The 17,419-nt window shown below is 41.5% G+C and overlaps 1 protein-coding gene across 2 annotated transcripts; it reads right to left on the reverse strand.

Moving 5' to 3' along the window:
• Positions 1-2,521: 2,521 nt before the first annotated feature.
• LOC115810653 (eukaryotic translation initiation factor 5) lies at positions 2,522-13,077 on the reverse strand. Of its 2 annotated transcripts, none has more exons than XM_030772634.1 (12): positions 13,060-13,077; positions 12,075-12,252; positions 10,941-11,220; positions 8,960-9,041; positions 7,712-7,884; positions 7,376-7,487; positions 7,053-7,174; positions 6,699-6,860; positions 4,776-4,937; positions 4,213-4,377; positions 3,889-4,029; positions 2,522-3,001 (listed from the first exon to the last, which is right to left on the reverse strand). In XM_030772634.1, the coding sequence occupies exons 3-12, from the start codon at positions 11,010-11,012 to the stop codon at positions 2,906-2,908; spliced, it is 1,287 nt and encodes a 428-aa protein (XP_030628494.1). In that variant the 5' UTR covers positions 11,013-11,220; positions 12,075-12,252; positions 13,060-13,077; the 3' UTR covers positions 2,522-2,905. The 2 variants fall into 2 exon arrangements, with proteins under 2 accessions (XP_030628494.1, XP_030628493.1); XM_030772633.1 differs by lacking the exon at positions 13,060-13,077 and adding an exon at positions 12,546-12,579.
• Positions 13,078-17,419: the final 4,342 nt, after the last annotated feature.

The raw sequence follows: 17,419 nt of genomic DNA on the forward strand, positions 1-17,419 counted from the left end.
GAATTAGGACAGGCACAAAAATGGCCCTGTTGAGGAAAGGTGCTTACTAATCCTTTAAGGACCACGACATGACCGTGACGCATGGGAGAGATGAATGAGACCACAGACAGCCCAGTGTGGCAATCATTTCTTTAAAACGTGTTCCAGCTAGACCCACAAGCAACACACATTCACATCTCTAAACACAAACACCAAACACCAGATACAACAGCAACCAGAATGTGGGTCAAATTTTCATTAGGATTTTAGTTTTTGTATTTTCCACAATAAAGCTTTTATTTTTTTTCAATAATTACATAAAACACACTCAAAACTACACTGATTTACAGTCCTGTTGCTTGCTGTTACTATCATTTTGAACTGAACATGAATTTCCAAATAAAAGATTTTTGGACTATAAACTGGGCAGATAAAAAAGAAAAAGCAAGATAAACAAAGACCTGTGTTGCCATTGCAGAGTTTTGTGGGCGATGTGTGATTGCATTGATAAGGTGTTTCAAGAAAAATACTACTGGTCTTTAAGACATGATGTCAGGCTAGTTCATGTTAGTTCTGATATACATCAGTAAACATACAGAACATCAAAACAACATAAACAACAAAACACACTGACAAGCCCTGGTGCCCTCAATAATTTTATCGGAAAAATAATGTTTTGATGATTTAATTGCAAGGAGGCAGTAAACAGTCATGTCTGGGGATGTCTAGAATTGTCACTAGAATTCTTTGATTTTGTGAGCATCATTCTGACTGGGTAAATATAAAATAGGACTATTTTCAAATCCATACAGAAAGACTTGGTTAGAGGCTAGTTTAAATAGTTAAACATCTGGAAGGCACCTGAACGACACATTATTACAATTACCTGTGACTCAAAGTCTTTCAAAGTGTCTCTACAGCACCTTCTGGTGGCCACTTAGAGACTATTTGAACTCAAGTCTGGTGTCAGAGTGCCAAATGAATTCCCAGCATCTGGTGGACTGAACTGGCTCTCACAGAAAATGGCTGCTGCCTTAAACCAGGTAGGTCTGTTTTTTTTTTTTTTTAAGAGACGAGGGGTTGTAAGGAATCATGACAAGCAAGTCATTTGTCACTGATATGTCACTGATAAGAGGACTGTTATGTGCTATAAATCCCACTTACAGGTTTTCTGTCTGTGTCCTTCTGACTCAACGTCTCAGAGCAGTGTCTCTCAGGCTAGTCTCCAGCCTCTCCCTAACATGTGCATTGCCCTGCGTAAGCAAACTTGATTAAACCGATAAGCTAATAATCGGGCTGGGCATCTCGTGAAATAGGCGTGTTAATGCATGTCTGGCGTGGAAACATCCGTAGGGTTAGGCAGCTTTCAAGACTGGGTTAAGAGAGACTGCTCTGAGGCAGTTCATCAGTGATCTCCACTCCTACACACGACAAACTAAACAAGGCCGCTGAAACCAAGGAAACTCCAACACGAAAGAGTCTTTATAGACTGCCTGGTCACAATCAGTGCACCTTTTCATACCACAACCATCAAATTACCAAATGATGGCATTTCTCATGGTGAAGAATGGTGTTGTACTCCTTCAGGTGCTTGTAGAGTCTATAAAAAGGTGTCCCAGAATCCCACAAATGTCTTTACTTGCGTTGAGATGTAGTGGCAGTGGGCATGGTATGTTCATGTTTTTAACCAGTCATTAAGCCACATACAGCACCTACTCATACAAGACAGACAGGAATTTATGTCAGCCTGGCACAGACCTCCTCCTATCAGGACAGAATCGCCCTGCTGTAGGTTTAAGCTTACCGTTCAGCTTGTGTCTGTGTTTATGCTTATTTACTTTGCCCTCCAAGGGCTCGAGTGGACCTCAGCAAAACTTGGAAATGGACTCTACTGTGCAAAAAGGAGCTGCCTGAACCCTTCATCATTTCAACAGGCTCTTGGGCCCATGGGTCACGTGTGCACTCATCTGCCAGATGAAAAGAGGGAGAAAGAGGGCTCATCTGAACATCCACCTTCCCTGCCCTGCTCAGAGTGCCAAAGATTGTCTTCTCTGGGGCTCTTCACTCCTCAGCTCAAACTCAGGCGTTTATCCACAGCCTCCTGAACACTGCATCCCTCTCTGTGTGTAGTTCTCAGTGCACTGTTGGTGACAAAACTGCCTGTTTGTGCTCTGATATTCATGATCTGCGAGTCTGTTTTGTCTTTCATTTCAAACCAACACACACCATTGAGAATAGCTGTACCAACGCAATACCTTTCTTTCAACCGCGCTACCACTGCTCCCCCTCACAGCTTGTCTGAGGTGTGTGTGTAACGTGAGTGAGTTTGTGAGGTGTGTGTAACGTGAGTGTGTTTGAGAGGTGTGTGTAATGTGAGTGTGAGTGTGTTTGTGAGGTGTGTGTAAAGTGAGCGAGTGATTTTGTGAAGTGTGTGTAAATTGAGTGTGAGTGTGTTTGTGAGGTGTGTGTGAAGGCATACAACTGCAACAAAGGAGTCAGTGGACATGTGAAAAAAGTTAACTTGCAGCCCCACATATTTCAAAGTCAATAGATTTTACTTCCTTACAGAATATGGAATAGAGGAATTCAAAGATATTAATTTACTCATACAAGAGAAAAAACAAACAGATCAAATGTGCAGTTTACTCCAAGTCTACTCCATCAATCTTACTTAAAAATTCAACGAAAACAAATCATTAATTCATAAGATACAACACGTCAAACATTTCATTAAGAGAGATTCAGCAGCAGGTCAAAAAGAGCAGTTATATCCATGCCTCACAAGCGGAAAGACAGATCTACAGGAAGGATGGAGAGAAGGAGAGAATAAAAGAGCAGAGGGTGACTGAACAGGACACCATGGCCATCCATTTTTGTCTGTGGGACAGGAAATAGGGAGGTTACACCATGGCCAAACCCTCCCACCCTAAATAGCATCGATGTCGAGGTCATCATCATCTTCTGCCTTTTCTGGCTGAATGGTCTCAACTTTCAGCTCCCGGGCAGATGAAGAATAGACGACCTAGGGAGAGAGGAAATTAGTGAAAAGCTGATGCATGAGAGCAACATAAAAGACATTACAACGCAGTAAAGGACCTACACAAAACAGACATGAAACATTACTGTTTATTTGAAGAGGGTATGGTCAAAGTACCAACTCTCTTCATCTGGCTCATTTTCATCTCAAGAACTAATTTTCAAGCTCTTTGTTTTAGAAAGGTCCAATTTCTACAGTTTTCAAGAACTAAAAAAAAAAAAGTTGGCACCAAATTCAAATGCTTCGAGAGCCCTCTGCTAAGCCTGTAATGGTTATAGCTGTGCAAATACACAACGAACGAGAGTGAGACAGAACAAGCAGAAAGGAGAGGCTAGGAGAGACAAATGGAGAGAAACAGATTTGGAAGATGAGAAGGGAAGGGGAGAAAACAGTGAGAGAGAAAATGAGCATGTAAAACAGAAGAGAGGATGTCTCACAGGGGTGGCTCACTCTCGGGTTTCAGCAGTGAGCACAGAGCTAATGTAATTATCCTCATTAAATCCCTACAGGGTTCCCAGCCTACGCACCCTCACTGGACTCACCTCTTTAATTAACAATTACATTCCCCCACACAGCGAAGACTCTGTGTGTATGTTTATGTTTTTGTCCAATGGAAGCACGTAGGTCAAAGTTTGATGTTTGTGTGTATCTGTCCATCTTAAATAACTCCACAGTCTGTTTCATGTACAGGACATGACCCAGGCCTGTGTGTTTCTGTTTTCACATTGCCACTGGTCAGAACTAAATGAAATCAAAAAGGAACGCTGTAGTTTTGTTACTGGGGTTTATAGGAATAGCTCTGGTCGAATTCAAATCACTGAGAACATTCTGGTAAGAGAGCTGGGGAGGAGTAACGTAAACAGATCAGTTACCTCCACATTTTCATCATCTTCCTCCTCCTCCTCTTCACTCCCCTCACTCTCCTCCTCTGCCTCCCTCAGCCACTTGATGAAAGGACTGGCCTTGGCGTGGATCTCTTTGGCCAGTTCCTTAGACACATACTTCTTGGAGACCTAAACACGTCAAATACAGCAGACATCAGGACTACATGCACTTTTTTCTTTTTTTAAACTGCGTGTGTATAGCTCCCTTTCCTCTTACCTGCATGCATATGTGCATATGGGAAAGAGAGAGAGCATGTATGAGTGTGTGCGTGCGTGCATGCGCGAGTGAATGTGTGAGAGAGCGTGTGAGACCTTGTCAGCCCACATGAGGATGACGTCCTCCTCCAGCAGGTCAGCGTCGTACAGGTCTTTGAGGATGATGGGAACGCGGGGCAGGAGCTGACTCTGGTGTAGTTTGACCACACACTCAAATCCTCCCAGCAGGTACTTCTGTGCCTTCTTATTGTTATGGCAGAACTGAAAACACACACGGCAGCGACAAGGAGGATGAGTTTCTCATTCATTACTGGGTCAGGAATGTTTTTGCCTCTCCAAAGGAAATCTGACAATTTGTTGTTAATTCATGTCATTATGTGATAATGTTTCATGCTGATCTCTGATCTAACTGAAATTCACCACAAAGTCACTTCCTAAAAGAGTTTTTGAGAAACGTTTTTAATTTGATGTATTCATGTAAAAGCAAGATCATGCCTGGTGGGGGGAAAAAAGCGAACCTCTCTCTCAAAAACTCTTTTAGACATAGTCATTTTTATGTTAGTTGGGGAAAAAAAAAACTCCCATCCTCTGTATCAAACAGATGATGGTGATGTCTGCAGACCACGTCCAGAGAGCATGGTGTGTAGTGTGAGACTCACGCGTAGGAAGTGGCGTTTGTATTTCTTGATCTGTTCACGGATGTTCTCGTCGAAGAGCAGTTCACTGAGGATGAGGGGACCCATGGCTTTTACGTCCAGCCGCTCCGCCTCGGCCAGGACCTCCTTATCCGCTGAGTCTATCGCTCCACTCTCCTTCTTTTGCTGCAGGAGACAACATACAATAAATAAACGCCTACTGATCTCCTCCTAGACAGGAGTATGATAATATACTTTGACACAAACACTGTTAAAAACAGGGGCCACTGTCTGAATGTTGCCATGCGTCTCACATTGACTTGGGGGGAAGTAACATGTTATATTACAATCTTACACTGTAATAAAAAATAAAAAAATGGCCACATGCTGCTCCTCAAACAGTCAGGCTAGTTCAGCCTCTGTGTTTTAACTGGTACACTTTCTGTTAAGAGCTTGGGTAACATGCAGTGTCCCACTGACCTCTGATAAACATTAGGGCAACATTACCTATTTTTAAAATGTAACACAATACTAATACCTATTACAGCCCAACCGATAAATGGGCGAGCCGATATTATTGGCTGATACGAGTTAATTGCAGATAAATCAGTATCGGCGTTTATAACAGCAGATAAATGACAATTAATTGAGATGGAAGATAGATCCTTCAATGACATTCATTTCAGCCATGCCTGGTTTTGCTGTAGTAACGTGAAAGCCGGTACATTAAATTACGTTTAATGTTACGGAAGTTGAGAGGTGTAGACTAAGCTGTCGACAAACTTGATTGTAGGTTTATACATGAAGCAGTGTGACAGTTCTAGCGAGTAAACAAACAACAGTCCTGTCATTCCTCCCTCGTCTCTTGTAAAAATTCTCTTACAGCAGTGTATAATGCTGTCCACTGCTAAATTAGGTTACCCACAAAGCAAGCTAATGCCATGTTTCAGTGGAAGACCGCTAACGTTAACGAATGATTAAACTGTAACTGTTTAACTTATTCTGCCTAAATGAAGCGATGGTAAATGTATCTGCGACTGTAGTAACAGTATCCGTAGTAACAGTCGGTGCACTGGAAATTATTAAACCAGAGGGGACACGTAAATAAATGTGAGCTGAACAAGTATCTAACATGGCTTGGTAGCCAAACAAAGTTAACTAGCTTCTCTTTCAAGGGTGTAGTTGAAGTCCCAAAGTTGCAAGTCCTCAATATGACATGACTATAAAGTGTTTACTCTAGCTCACTGTATCAGCAGAAGTGTTTACTCTAGCTCACTGTATCAGTTTACTGCATTCTTTATCAAAACTTTAATATATTTTGTTGTACCTTTGTTCAAAGCACTACTTATGACAACAAAACACGTTTATTTTTAAATTGCATGATGTCATGCTATCTTGGTGAGGACTCTTACGTGACTACACATAACAAATGTTAGGAAAAATCTTTGTTTATGTTATGGGTTTGTGAAATGAAAAAATGCAGCAAATATGTAAGAAATAGGCAATGTTTAAATTATCCTTACTGTTTTTTTACAAGTTGATATGACCAAAATAAGCCTATTTAAAAGGTTATTATGGGCTTGCATAACACACACGTAATCGCTAATCCAACACTAAATCACTAAACTATTAGAACAAAAAGTCACAATCATACATTCTGACTGTTTTTGTCCTAATAGTTTTGGAAATATATCCAGACATACATAGCGGTGGTGGTTGCAGATCTGAATATCATAGAAGAGCGCATTATTGGCCTTGGCGGAGGTGTGCACTCTCCAAGAGCACCTCTAATTCCATAATGTATTTGAGTATGACCAAGACACACATTATTCAGGGGTTAGCTGGTCCATTCCACTTGCATACGTAATATGCTGAAAGGGAATGAAAGAGAACATTTTGTAGACATGCTGATGGTATGGTGTTTTCCAGACGGTGAGACATACATACTTTGACAAAGTTGTAGAACAAATTAACCCTCTCCTCCAGAGTTTTCTCTAGGTCCTCGCTGAGGGTCAGGTTCTTAGCATGGTCACTGATCTCCTCCATTCGCCTCCGCTGGGCCTCCTCCGTCGTCTCCTCTGCCCAGTCATCGTCATCATCGTTCCCATCCTTAACACGCACACAAACAGTGACAAATACCTCTCTTACTTCATGTAGGTTAGAAAGACAAGAACAGTACAAGCAGTGCTAAAAGTCATTACTCAGGTACAGATCTCTCTCAAAGGTCAAAGTGAAAGGGAATAGATGCTATACGCGCATGCGTGGGTGGGTGTGTGTGTGTGTTGAGGACTTGTTTCTCACCACAGCGTCAGGCGCATCAATGTCGTTGTGATTCTCAGCCTCTCCACTGCCAGAGCTGTTCTCTTTATCCTTCTTCCTGTTCTTCTTGTCCTTCTCTTTTTTCACACACCCACTGTCATTCTCTGGGTTTCACACAGACATAGACGTCAGAAAACGGACTCCAAAGCTGAGCCACGACACACTGAGTGTATGTGTTCCTGCCAAAGGTACTACAGTTCTATGCCCTTATATTCAGCTCAGTATTGGCCAAATGACAAATAAATGTTTCTTAGTCTAGACATTGGTTCCCTCACCCCTTCCCTCTGTAACCATCCATGACTCACCAGGTGGGTTTTTGAGGATGAAGGTGCAGAGTTTGTGGCGAGTGTCTAGCATGCCCCGGTATCCACAGGCTTTGCAAGAAGTCCCTATGGTCTGCTTCTTTGGATTGACATGCTGGAAAACCAGTCAAAACCAAGAATAAGAAACCACCCCTCAAACTTCTGCACATTGACAAAACTGGAAACATAAAGCACAAGCCCATAAATAAATACAAGCCCTTAGTGCTTTTTCTTCGGCTAAATGAAACATTCATACATTTGACATGGGTGGATACTCATAGCATTCAGACTTCATTCACAACATATTTCACTTCAAGTTTTTTTACTGCCTCCACCTACCAGGTCGGTCTCAGGGTTATCACACTCATTGCACAGCACAAACTTGCGGATGAAGTTGTCCAGCATGTCCTGCAGTTTGTTGGCCTCATGGGAGCCATTGACAATGTAGCGGTCGTTCTTTGTGTCAAACTGGGTCTGAGCACCCAGTTCGCACCCGAAAAACTTAGTCGGGTCTGAGGAGAAAGTGCGAGAGAGACACGGTGTAGGGTTTGGTCACAGCAGGGTCCAATCAGAACAGTCCAAACACTTCAGACTTCATTTAGAGAACCTGACTACCACTCATCTTGACTGGCCTATCCAAAAACCAGACCACAAGTATCTCCTACACCATTTCATGTTTACATGCTTTCCCTAGACTAGCAGGAGTCGTCACTGTGCCACCCTGCATTAGTGTGGCAGTGGTACATCGGTGGTGTGTATTGTTGTGCACTGGTGCAGCAGTGGTGTATTGGTGTGTATTGGTGTGGCAGTAGTGCACTGGTGGTGTAGCAATCGTGCATTAGTGGTGTAGCAGTGGTGCACTGGTGTGTCTTAGTACGGCAGTGGTGCACTAGTGTATTGTAAAGCAGCTTTTGGCAGCTTTTAGTGTAGTGCAGAGCCACATAGAGCCATCAGAGAAACTCCACAGGTCAAATGTGTGCGATAACACGAACAACTTATAGTCAGAATTTAGTGGTCCAAATGGACAAGATTTCAGACTTCATACTTTTTATTTATTTATATGGTTGTTGCTGGTCTGATCAGAAACAAATGAATGCCAAAGTGCTGTTTTTATGTCTGATCAAGATAAATGGAGGGTAAATAATCATCACTGTGGTACTTTTCAGGCAGAAAATACTCTTGCAATTAAACAATTGTTTGTAATGCTACAAATATTATAACCCAAATGTTAGAGGCCAGAAAAAAACCTCTTCAAATGTCCCAGGTGACTGGGCACCCATTAAGGTCTGGTATTGGCAGTCACTGGATCTAGCTAAACATTGATAAGTAAAATAAACAAAAACATGGGACTGGATTGGTAAATGGCATCTCTCAAAACTCTTGACAGATGGTAGCATCCCACAAAGCCACAATGAGCAAATTGCACATTGAACAAATGTGTTCAGCGGATAACACTTTCTCCCATTTCCAACCAAAAGAGGCTATATCATGAACTACATGATCAGAATCACATGATGGTACGCTGAATGAACTAAATCGACTGAATGTTCTCAGTGCTCTTTAAAAACCTCACACTGAACCACTTACATGTTGGAGGCCTATTCAGAGCCTTTGCAACATCGACCATGTTGACAATAACCGTCTTGATTCCATTCCCTTTGCCTTCCACCTGGTGAAAGAAGCAGAGCAAGAGGACAGTTCTTAACTGTATTTCAAATCTCACGAAATCAAAACCATGTAGTCTAAAACCACTGCTGGATCACTTGTACACATCTTTTCCCACTTAACCAATGATCCAATTTCAGCTCTACTCCCCTAACACAGTGTGGACAGCAAAAACAAAACAAAAATCCCTTCATTTTAGTTCTGACTGGAGATAAGACTTGAAATTCTGTTTTAGAAAACTTTCAGTGTAATTCTAAACATTTTATCTTTCGATTTGCACAGAAAACGACATGCTGCAATTTCTTTCTGATGTGAATACGTCATAACTCTGTCCTTGTTTCCACAATACAGCACCCTCCTAGTCCCTGTTTAAGTGACTATACAGCCTTAATGAACTAAATTTCTTACCCCACATTCATAAAATGACCAACCCTCAGACAAACACGCAGAACAGCTGTTTACAAATTTTGAGACACAAAGGTTGAGATTTTCACAATAAATGTACCAGACAAATTGCATCTGCTATTGTTACCTGGTTTTAGGCAATGTGAAGGCTAAATGTGTAATGTCTGTAGATTACTACAAATTCAAAGAGAAATGAATGCAACAGCAACTTTTACATTCTGCGCACTACTTAGGTACCAAACTATCTAGCAAGAATTACGAAGCTAAATCTCAATAGGTTTTGACGACATCGAGAGAGAGGGAAAGAGAGAGAAATATCCTGACAGTACAGAAACCGTGACTATTCTGATCTCCGGATACAGAACAGATAACGGTGGCTGCTGTAACAGTACACGCTGAAACAATCTGTGACTTATTTAGACTATGAGGTCGTTCTGAGGGGAAAAAACACCAGTGTCCCCAAAGTGGAACACCTTGAGGGGCTAGAGAAGTTTGACTTCATCACATCCCATGTACATGATGTCAGCTTGAAGCTGTGAGGGATGAGGACAAGAGCTCCCTAGGCCATTTTTCTCTTTCTGAGGTTCAAAGAGCAGACTGACAGAACAGTTCACTACATGACTTCAGCAGTTCAGATGAGAGAAGTCCACATCATTTTCCATCACATTATCATTCGAACCACATAAAACTTGTCTCAACCTGCAGGTCGTCCAGGGAATTGTGTTTATCAGACTGAAACTGACTGGCAGAAAATCACAGCAGGAAAGAAACACGCAGCCTCACAAACAGGCCCAATGTCAGATGAGAGTTTATAGCCCTAAGGATCTTGTCATGTAGCCCTAAGGATCTTGTCATGTAGCCTGAACTCTCCAAAGAACCACAGATACAGATGCTGCACTGATCAGGTAAACAAAATGATCTTGAGAAAATGCCAAAATAAGTGTGAAGTTGTTATGACGGCAGTTTTTTAGATGTTGAATAGATACTTTTTTTTAGTTTTTACTTAATCTGGATACTCGTCCTTTGTTCATATTTTCACATTACTATCTTTGCGTGATCCAGGGAAGAGGGTGAGACAAACACCTATCCCAAAAAAGATCAGTTGAGGACACACACAGTGTATCAGTTACCCCCAGTGTATACACCTGACTGGATGTTACTATTTGTACATGGTTTCAATATGTTGTCCTTCACTATAGGTTTTAGTTAGAGCGATGAACATTCTAACATTTAACGGAGTAAATCTCAGCTGCCAAGAGGTTAGGTTTTGTAATGGCTCTTTTGCAGTGCCCACTGCCAGTACAGACAAATATAACATATTATTTATGGTCTATTTGCTTATACGAGTCACCAGGGCAGAGGTAAGTCTACACAGGTATCAGATTTGGGTCACCTACAAATATAAATAAAAACATTCTGATAAAGAGGAATCTGATCTGAGCAACAACTTACAAATCGGGAACAGTGGCCCTCAGAGTGAGCAAGGCCTGTTACTCACCTTGGCAATCAGACGGGGCATCTTATAGCGGTAAAACTGGTCAGACACATTGCGGTTGACGTTGACAGACATTTTGGCTTGACAGTGGCACTATCAGCAAGATAGAAAAACCTTGAATGGGGATTTTTGGGTATCTTTTGCCTGGAGAATAAAGGATGACATAAACGACTGCAAGCGTGCTCGGTCTCTGACATGAAAAATATTTTGCCACTGTGGCTGCAAGCTCCTTGCTCGTAGACTTGGCTTCCACCACACACGTTCCGACGGCTGCGCAACAGCTCTGAAAGAAAAATGCATTTGAGTGAGTAATGCGTTCCATTCTCTTTGTGGCTTCTACAAAACTACATATCGGAAAAGTATGCAACCCCCAAAGGAATTACCGCACTGAAATTTATAAACGTTGTAATGGACCGGAACGTCACAAGAACGTGTCATCGTTTCAGAGTGAGCGTCATTCATCAACCTCGACAGTGCAGCACGTGGCTATAGTACAATTTCTTTATTATTATTATTTGATTATATTATGATCATTTTTATTATTATTCCGCATTATATCATGGCAATTCCTGAACGTTATCCAAACAGGCTCCAAACTAACCTGGACCATACACTCAACAAAATGAAATATACTCGTAATATAATCAGCCGCAGTATTAAACTCGCGGAGCTATAGCGAGTAGTATATATATTAGTATATATTTACTAATAGTAAATACAGAAATGAGCAGGCATTTGCCATTTGGTTTAACCAACGTTACAATAAATTTGAGCTACGCAAAGTCTTGAGTTATCGACCATATCTCAAGATTTAACAGGCCAATTCCCGAACTACACGCTAAACTAAAAGAAAAACGCTTCGGACAACCAAAAAATCTTTATAAAATAGAACATTTTAGCTGAATGAATACCTAGGGAAATGTTGGCCAACTTCTTATTAACGACACTCACCTGTGGTGCAGAGTGCGTCACGTTTTAACGTGCCTAAAAAGCTTAGAGGGGAGTGTGCTCCGAGTGAATGACGCCATTTTGATACGAGCAACTTACGTTTTACCCAAGTCGGAAGAGCTCATTCCAAACTCGCTTATACAAAAATACAGATACAACTGTGCTACGACATGTTAAAAGTACACTCACCGTTTCCGTAAAATAAAGACATAAACACAACGCTAGTCGTCCAACGGCGGAGTGAAGGTTTGACAGTCGAGAGGTTGAGTTGGGTCGTGATCAAGAATGTAACACGACACAACTGTAGAGACGGGTCACAGCCTTCACGTGCTCCGCGGTGCGGGGATCCTGCGAGGATATCAGGTATCTGCAGGGGAGAAGGCGTTGAGAAAACATAAGATTATCGAATCCGGCCCAATCCACCCTCGGGATGATTGTTGGAGTCTGTGGGCCAGCCAGGTAGCAGCTAATGGCTAAGGCAGACCACCAGTGCCATTTTGGCTCGCACCCTCTCGAATATAAACGTCCGAACGTGTCTGTTGTCACGTACAGAAAGTGCAGTATGTTTTCACGATCGTGTACATAAAAATAAAGAGTAACATTCACAGCGAGTGAATTTTGGCCTACTTCTGCCAACCTGCCAGTTAGCTCATCCCTTACCTCTTGAACCTTCCACAGCGACGCAATATCGGAGTGAATCACAACCAACACCATAAGAGCACAGTGGACCCGCCCTACCCCCCTCCATTCATTGCTGTTGATTGGACGAGCCAGTAAGATGCATCGAATTTATTTGCTTAAGTACGTGTCAATCTTTTCGACGTTTTCTGTGATTACGTTTCCGTATGAACCATACTGTACAGTTATATAAGTGTTTTCGCCTCTTCTATACTGACGAAAATGCAGTAAGAAATAAATAAAAGCATAAAAAATGTCCTACCGCCGCTCAATTCACTTATTGTTTAAGCTACGGGCTTGATGAGACGTCCATGTCCTTGCTTGAGTGAAAAAGCGCCCGTTGCGATGTGCCTGACTGTACAACTGGGCAAAGAGTAGGTTTGATCAGTGGAGAAACAAACTAAATATAAAACACTAGACCTAAAATACGACGAGTAATATCAAAACCAAGAAACAGAAACCAAACAAATATAGAGCACCATCTTAGATTACTTACTGAAAATTAGCCATCTTGAATAGACGACACTTATTTGTCCCCTTAACAGTTTTAGTTGCAGCAAACTGTCAACACACATTTTATTTCCCATGTTCCAATAAGTGTCATTTGAACTAATTACCACATACGATTTCCCCACTTTTCAAACAATACAGAAGTTACTCAAAAATTGTCCTTGGTTTCTTTTTATATACTGGGGATAACAGGGTAGGATGGGTCATTTTTCACTTTTGATTTTCATCGTTTTGTTGAATCAAATGCATTGTTCCGTATAACGTGGATAAATTGATACCTGAAAGTGTTGTGCCACTTTGGCTATCAGTACCTTTTATTTTAGCTAGAATCGTTTCGTGGATGTCTAGCCTACCTCTTTTGGTACAGTTTACCTCAGGTGAGGGATAAGTTGTGGGAGTGAAATGAAGCCTTTTTTCCAAACTATTGTATGATTGCAGATAAACCAACCACCCAAACAATAAAACGGATGCTCTTGTTTTTAAAACACCCATTCTCTCATTTATTTCAGTTTGGAAGATCTTTTTGTATAAAAAGATGATGCACATCATGCATTTGTACAAAACTACAGAAAAGACCCCCGTAAATGAAAGAGTTCCTCGAGTGAAAAAAGTTGTAGGTTGTGAGCTGCTCGCCTGCCAGTTTGCTCATCCCTTACCCCTTGTACCTTCAACAGTGACGCAATATTGGAATGCATCACAACCAGCACCATAAAGAGCACAGCGGACCCTCCCCTATCCCTCTGTATTCATTACCGCTCGTGTCTAGGTGTCAATTCATGTAGTTTTGCGCAACACTAGATGAAGATTTTCACTAGTAAAAAAGCTAAAAGTTAAAAGATAAGAGACGACAAGATAAAAGACCTTCACAAGTAAAATAAATAAATAAAAATAAAAAACAACTGTAAATTGCGAAAAAAAATGTAAGTAGTATACGCATCAAATAATAATAAAAAAACTATTGTAAAATATCAAACTCCAATTTTAAGTGTATTCCAGAACTTGTCATAAGCATCACTAAACTGAACAAAGAAATCTGAGCTGATTTTCACGGAGTGATTCACCACTGCTTATCGTCTAAAAGTTATTCATTATTATACTGTTTCAGATAACAGGGGAAATCACTTGTGAAAAGGCAAGGTGGTTTCTATACTTCAGTTTTCCTCGGGAACACTACCTCATTCTTTTCACAGAAAGTGAAAGTTGGATGCTGGTTGAATGCCACCCCCCCCCCCCCCCCCCCCCCCAATCTGTACTCTGAACTTCGGTATTTCTCCGGAACAGCAGCTAACCTCATTCTTTTCATAGAAAGTGGAACAAGTCCATAATTACCACAAGTCATTACACTTACAGAAAGCTGATGAATACTTTCTACTGTTTTCTTCATTAGTTGGAACATGCTCACGTTATGCATGCACTTTCCTCATTCATGTTTTCAAATCCCAAAGCCACGCCTGGAAGTCAGAGACTTTTAGGGGAATTCGGGAAACACCATGGGGGAAAACCCTGTTATCTGGACCAGTTTGCCTCAGATGTCCCTCCCAAAGAGCTGGGGAGAAATACTACCAATTTGATTGGTGTTGTGTCAAGTGTCGTCAACTTGAAAAGCTATAAAGGAAACCACAGAGGGTTTCTCTGACTACAGTGCGTAGTCTAACGATGTATGTGAATGTGTCTGTAATCGAATCCCTGGATTGTAGTCTCGGACCGGTGACTGGAGGAATTTATTTACTGTGATATGTTCAGCGGTCAAATGTATGCTCAAGACAAAATGGTTACAGAGCAGAGATCAAAGTTGGGGCGACTGAAAAATGTTTTGAAACGGAGAGTGAGAAATAGAGAGAGAGAAGAAGGCAAAAGTCCTTTGCTCGTCAACGTGAGACCATCACCTGCGGGCGGTAAGCCTTTCTCCTCCGATTAGAGTCACTTTTATCACTCTGCGATATAGTCCATTGAGTTGAGCTTAAAATGTCACCTGAGCAGACTGAAAGCAAAAGATCAACAAAAAATTACTTTTACTTTTGGATCAGCAACAATGGAACTGCACATCTGTTCAAGCACAGAAACCCACCGCAGATTACAGTTTTGATTTTATATGGATGCAGGCCAGTGCTACTCTACACATGTTTATGTGCTTTTTTGAAACAAAAGTTGTTCACACCCCTGTTCAATAGGAAATGTGTACTTATATATGTAACGCTGATTAACTTTAACAGGAGACTCAGAGCTGGACGACGTCAGTGCGGAGAATGCCGTGAGAGATGGCGCTGATCAAAGAACAGAGGCTACTATGTCGTCGGAGGAAAGGCTAGATCAGTACGCTCATGCAGTGATGGAGTCTATAGAGCAGCGTTTTCCCTTTCTGCCACAAGAGAGCGCTGCAGTATCACAGATCCAAGTGGAGCGATACGTGGGAGAGATGGAGCGATCTGTCTTGGCGGAGGTACAGCGGTTATCTCCTGCATTAAAAGAGGCGGGGCTCCTAAATCATCTCATTGACTGTTTCAACCGCCACGTATACACACAGCTGGAACGTATGTTGAATCAAAATCTCTCACCAAACAACATCTTCTTTCTGCTACAGTGGGTGAAGGAGACATATCTGAGGTACATGGGATTTTGTTTTAACGCGTGCGCGCACACTTACTCATACACGCGCGTGCCCAAGCGCACGCACACACGCACAAATTTAAATCCATGCGCTCTCATTCCTTCCTCTTACCCCTAACTTTAAATGCATGAGATTTGCTGATATTATAGAACTTATGACACGGTTATTGACATTACATGAGACTTGTTCATATTTTTTTCAGTCAGGACTTTTCAGATCATGCTGATACTGTAGACCGAGTCCTGAGAGTATCTGACCCACTGCTTGTCACTGAGTGGTTTGAAAAGGCAAAGGAGAAACTCTTGACTGTAGCACAGGTATAAAACATCTGAGTGTTTGCATGCATGCATTTACCTTTGAGAACATTTTCAAAAATGTTGCATTCTTTCACCCAGAGAGTATTGGTGATCTACAATATTGTGTAGCAAACACTTGATGGTTTACTTCCACTGAAGTTCTATGTGTGTTTATACATAGTGTATTTATACACAAAGGGGTGAACGGAATGCACTTTGGGAGGTCATAGTAGATAAACCCATGATAAAAATAAAAAGACATCTGTCACGGGCTGAAAGAGATCCTGGAAGCATTTGCAGGTTCCTCAATATTATTAGAACAAAACAAGCCTAACAAAAGACTTTTTGGAGCTTACAGGCTGAAGATTTCGAGCATACATACAGACAAAGCATACATACAGACAGAGGGGGAGAGACAGAATCAGGGTGTGACAATAACAGAACATAAGAAACAAAGTATAGCCGCAAGCTACGATGGCAGGCCCTCACACCTCTAGCAATTTGCGACCCGTGACATTTCCTCATCCTCCTATACATCTAAGCATAGGCTTAAATGCATAGTGAAGACCTTGCTTATAAAAGTTTCTAAATTACAATGTGCAATTTTTTTTTTCACATTTCCAAGCTACACCACAAAACCACAAAATATGACCAATCCACTTGCTGAGGTATTGGCGAACAAAAACAAATTTTTACTGTTAAATTGATGTTCATGTGTGTCCTTAGACAATTTATACATCAGTGTCATGATTCTAAATACAACTACAAAAAAAAAGGAAAATCTTTTGACATGTAAATGTCATTATGTCCAATAACTGCATACACTAACACATCTTTACATAACACCTGGTCGTGTAACCTGCAAGAGTACCACAACCCCTTCTGTGTGATGTGTAAATATGCATCTCACAAATTCTTTATTTCCTTGCATGTTGCAGAATTAAATGTATAGGTTTAAATGCATGGTGGAACGCATTGGCGGAGCAAACTCCACGACTTGAAGCGGAATTTCCCTGCTCCACGTCCAATATTTCAGTATCAAGACAGTTCAACATTCATCCCTGACAATCACCAAATTAACACATCTCCACAGTTGACCGAGGTGACAAAATATGATGTCCGGAGCTCGTTTGTCACTAAACATGCGAAATGCCTCCCGACATGGGTGAACTCGCAACTCGAAGCTCAGTTTGCCTAAGTCTCGTCCAATATTTTCATATCGGGACAGCTAGTCAACCATTACCCCTGACTTGATAACGAAATTAACACAATGCAACAATTAAAAGAGTTCGTTTTTTCACTAAGCATGCGAAATGCCTCCCGACATCGGTGAATTAGCAACACCGCTAACGTGCTCTGTAAACAACACAAACATGGCGACGACCCTTGTTTGAATGACACTCAAGAGACACGTCATGACGTAGGCACCTGTAGGCCAGCCC

This window comes from Chanos chanos, chromosome 4, assembly GCF_902362185.1.
Source record: "Chanos chanos chromosome 4, fChaCha1.1, whole genome shotgun sequence".
Lineage (NCBI taxonomy): Eukaryota > Metazoa > Chordata > Actinopteri > Gonorynchiformes > Chanidae > Chanos > Chanos chanos.

What these genes read in the sequence shown, in the direction of transcription:
- LOC115810653 (XM_030772634.1), bottom strand. Translation starts at nt 11,012, where the DNA reads ATGTCTGTCAACGTCAACCGCAATGTGTCTGACCAGTTTTACCGCTAT. An exon ending in TCTGAATAGGCCTCCAACAT is followed by an intron (nt 7,885 to 8,959) that starts GTAAGTGGTTCA and finishes CTTTCTCCTCAG; the next exon opens with ACCCGACTAAGTTTTTCGGG. An exon ending in ATAACCCTGAGACCGACCTG is followed by an intron (nt 7,488 to 7,711) that starts GTAGGTGGAGGC and finishes CTGGTTTTCCAG; the next exon opens with CATGTCAATCCAAAGAAGCA.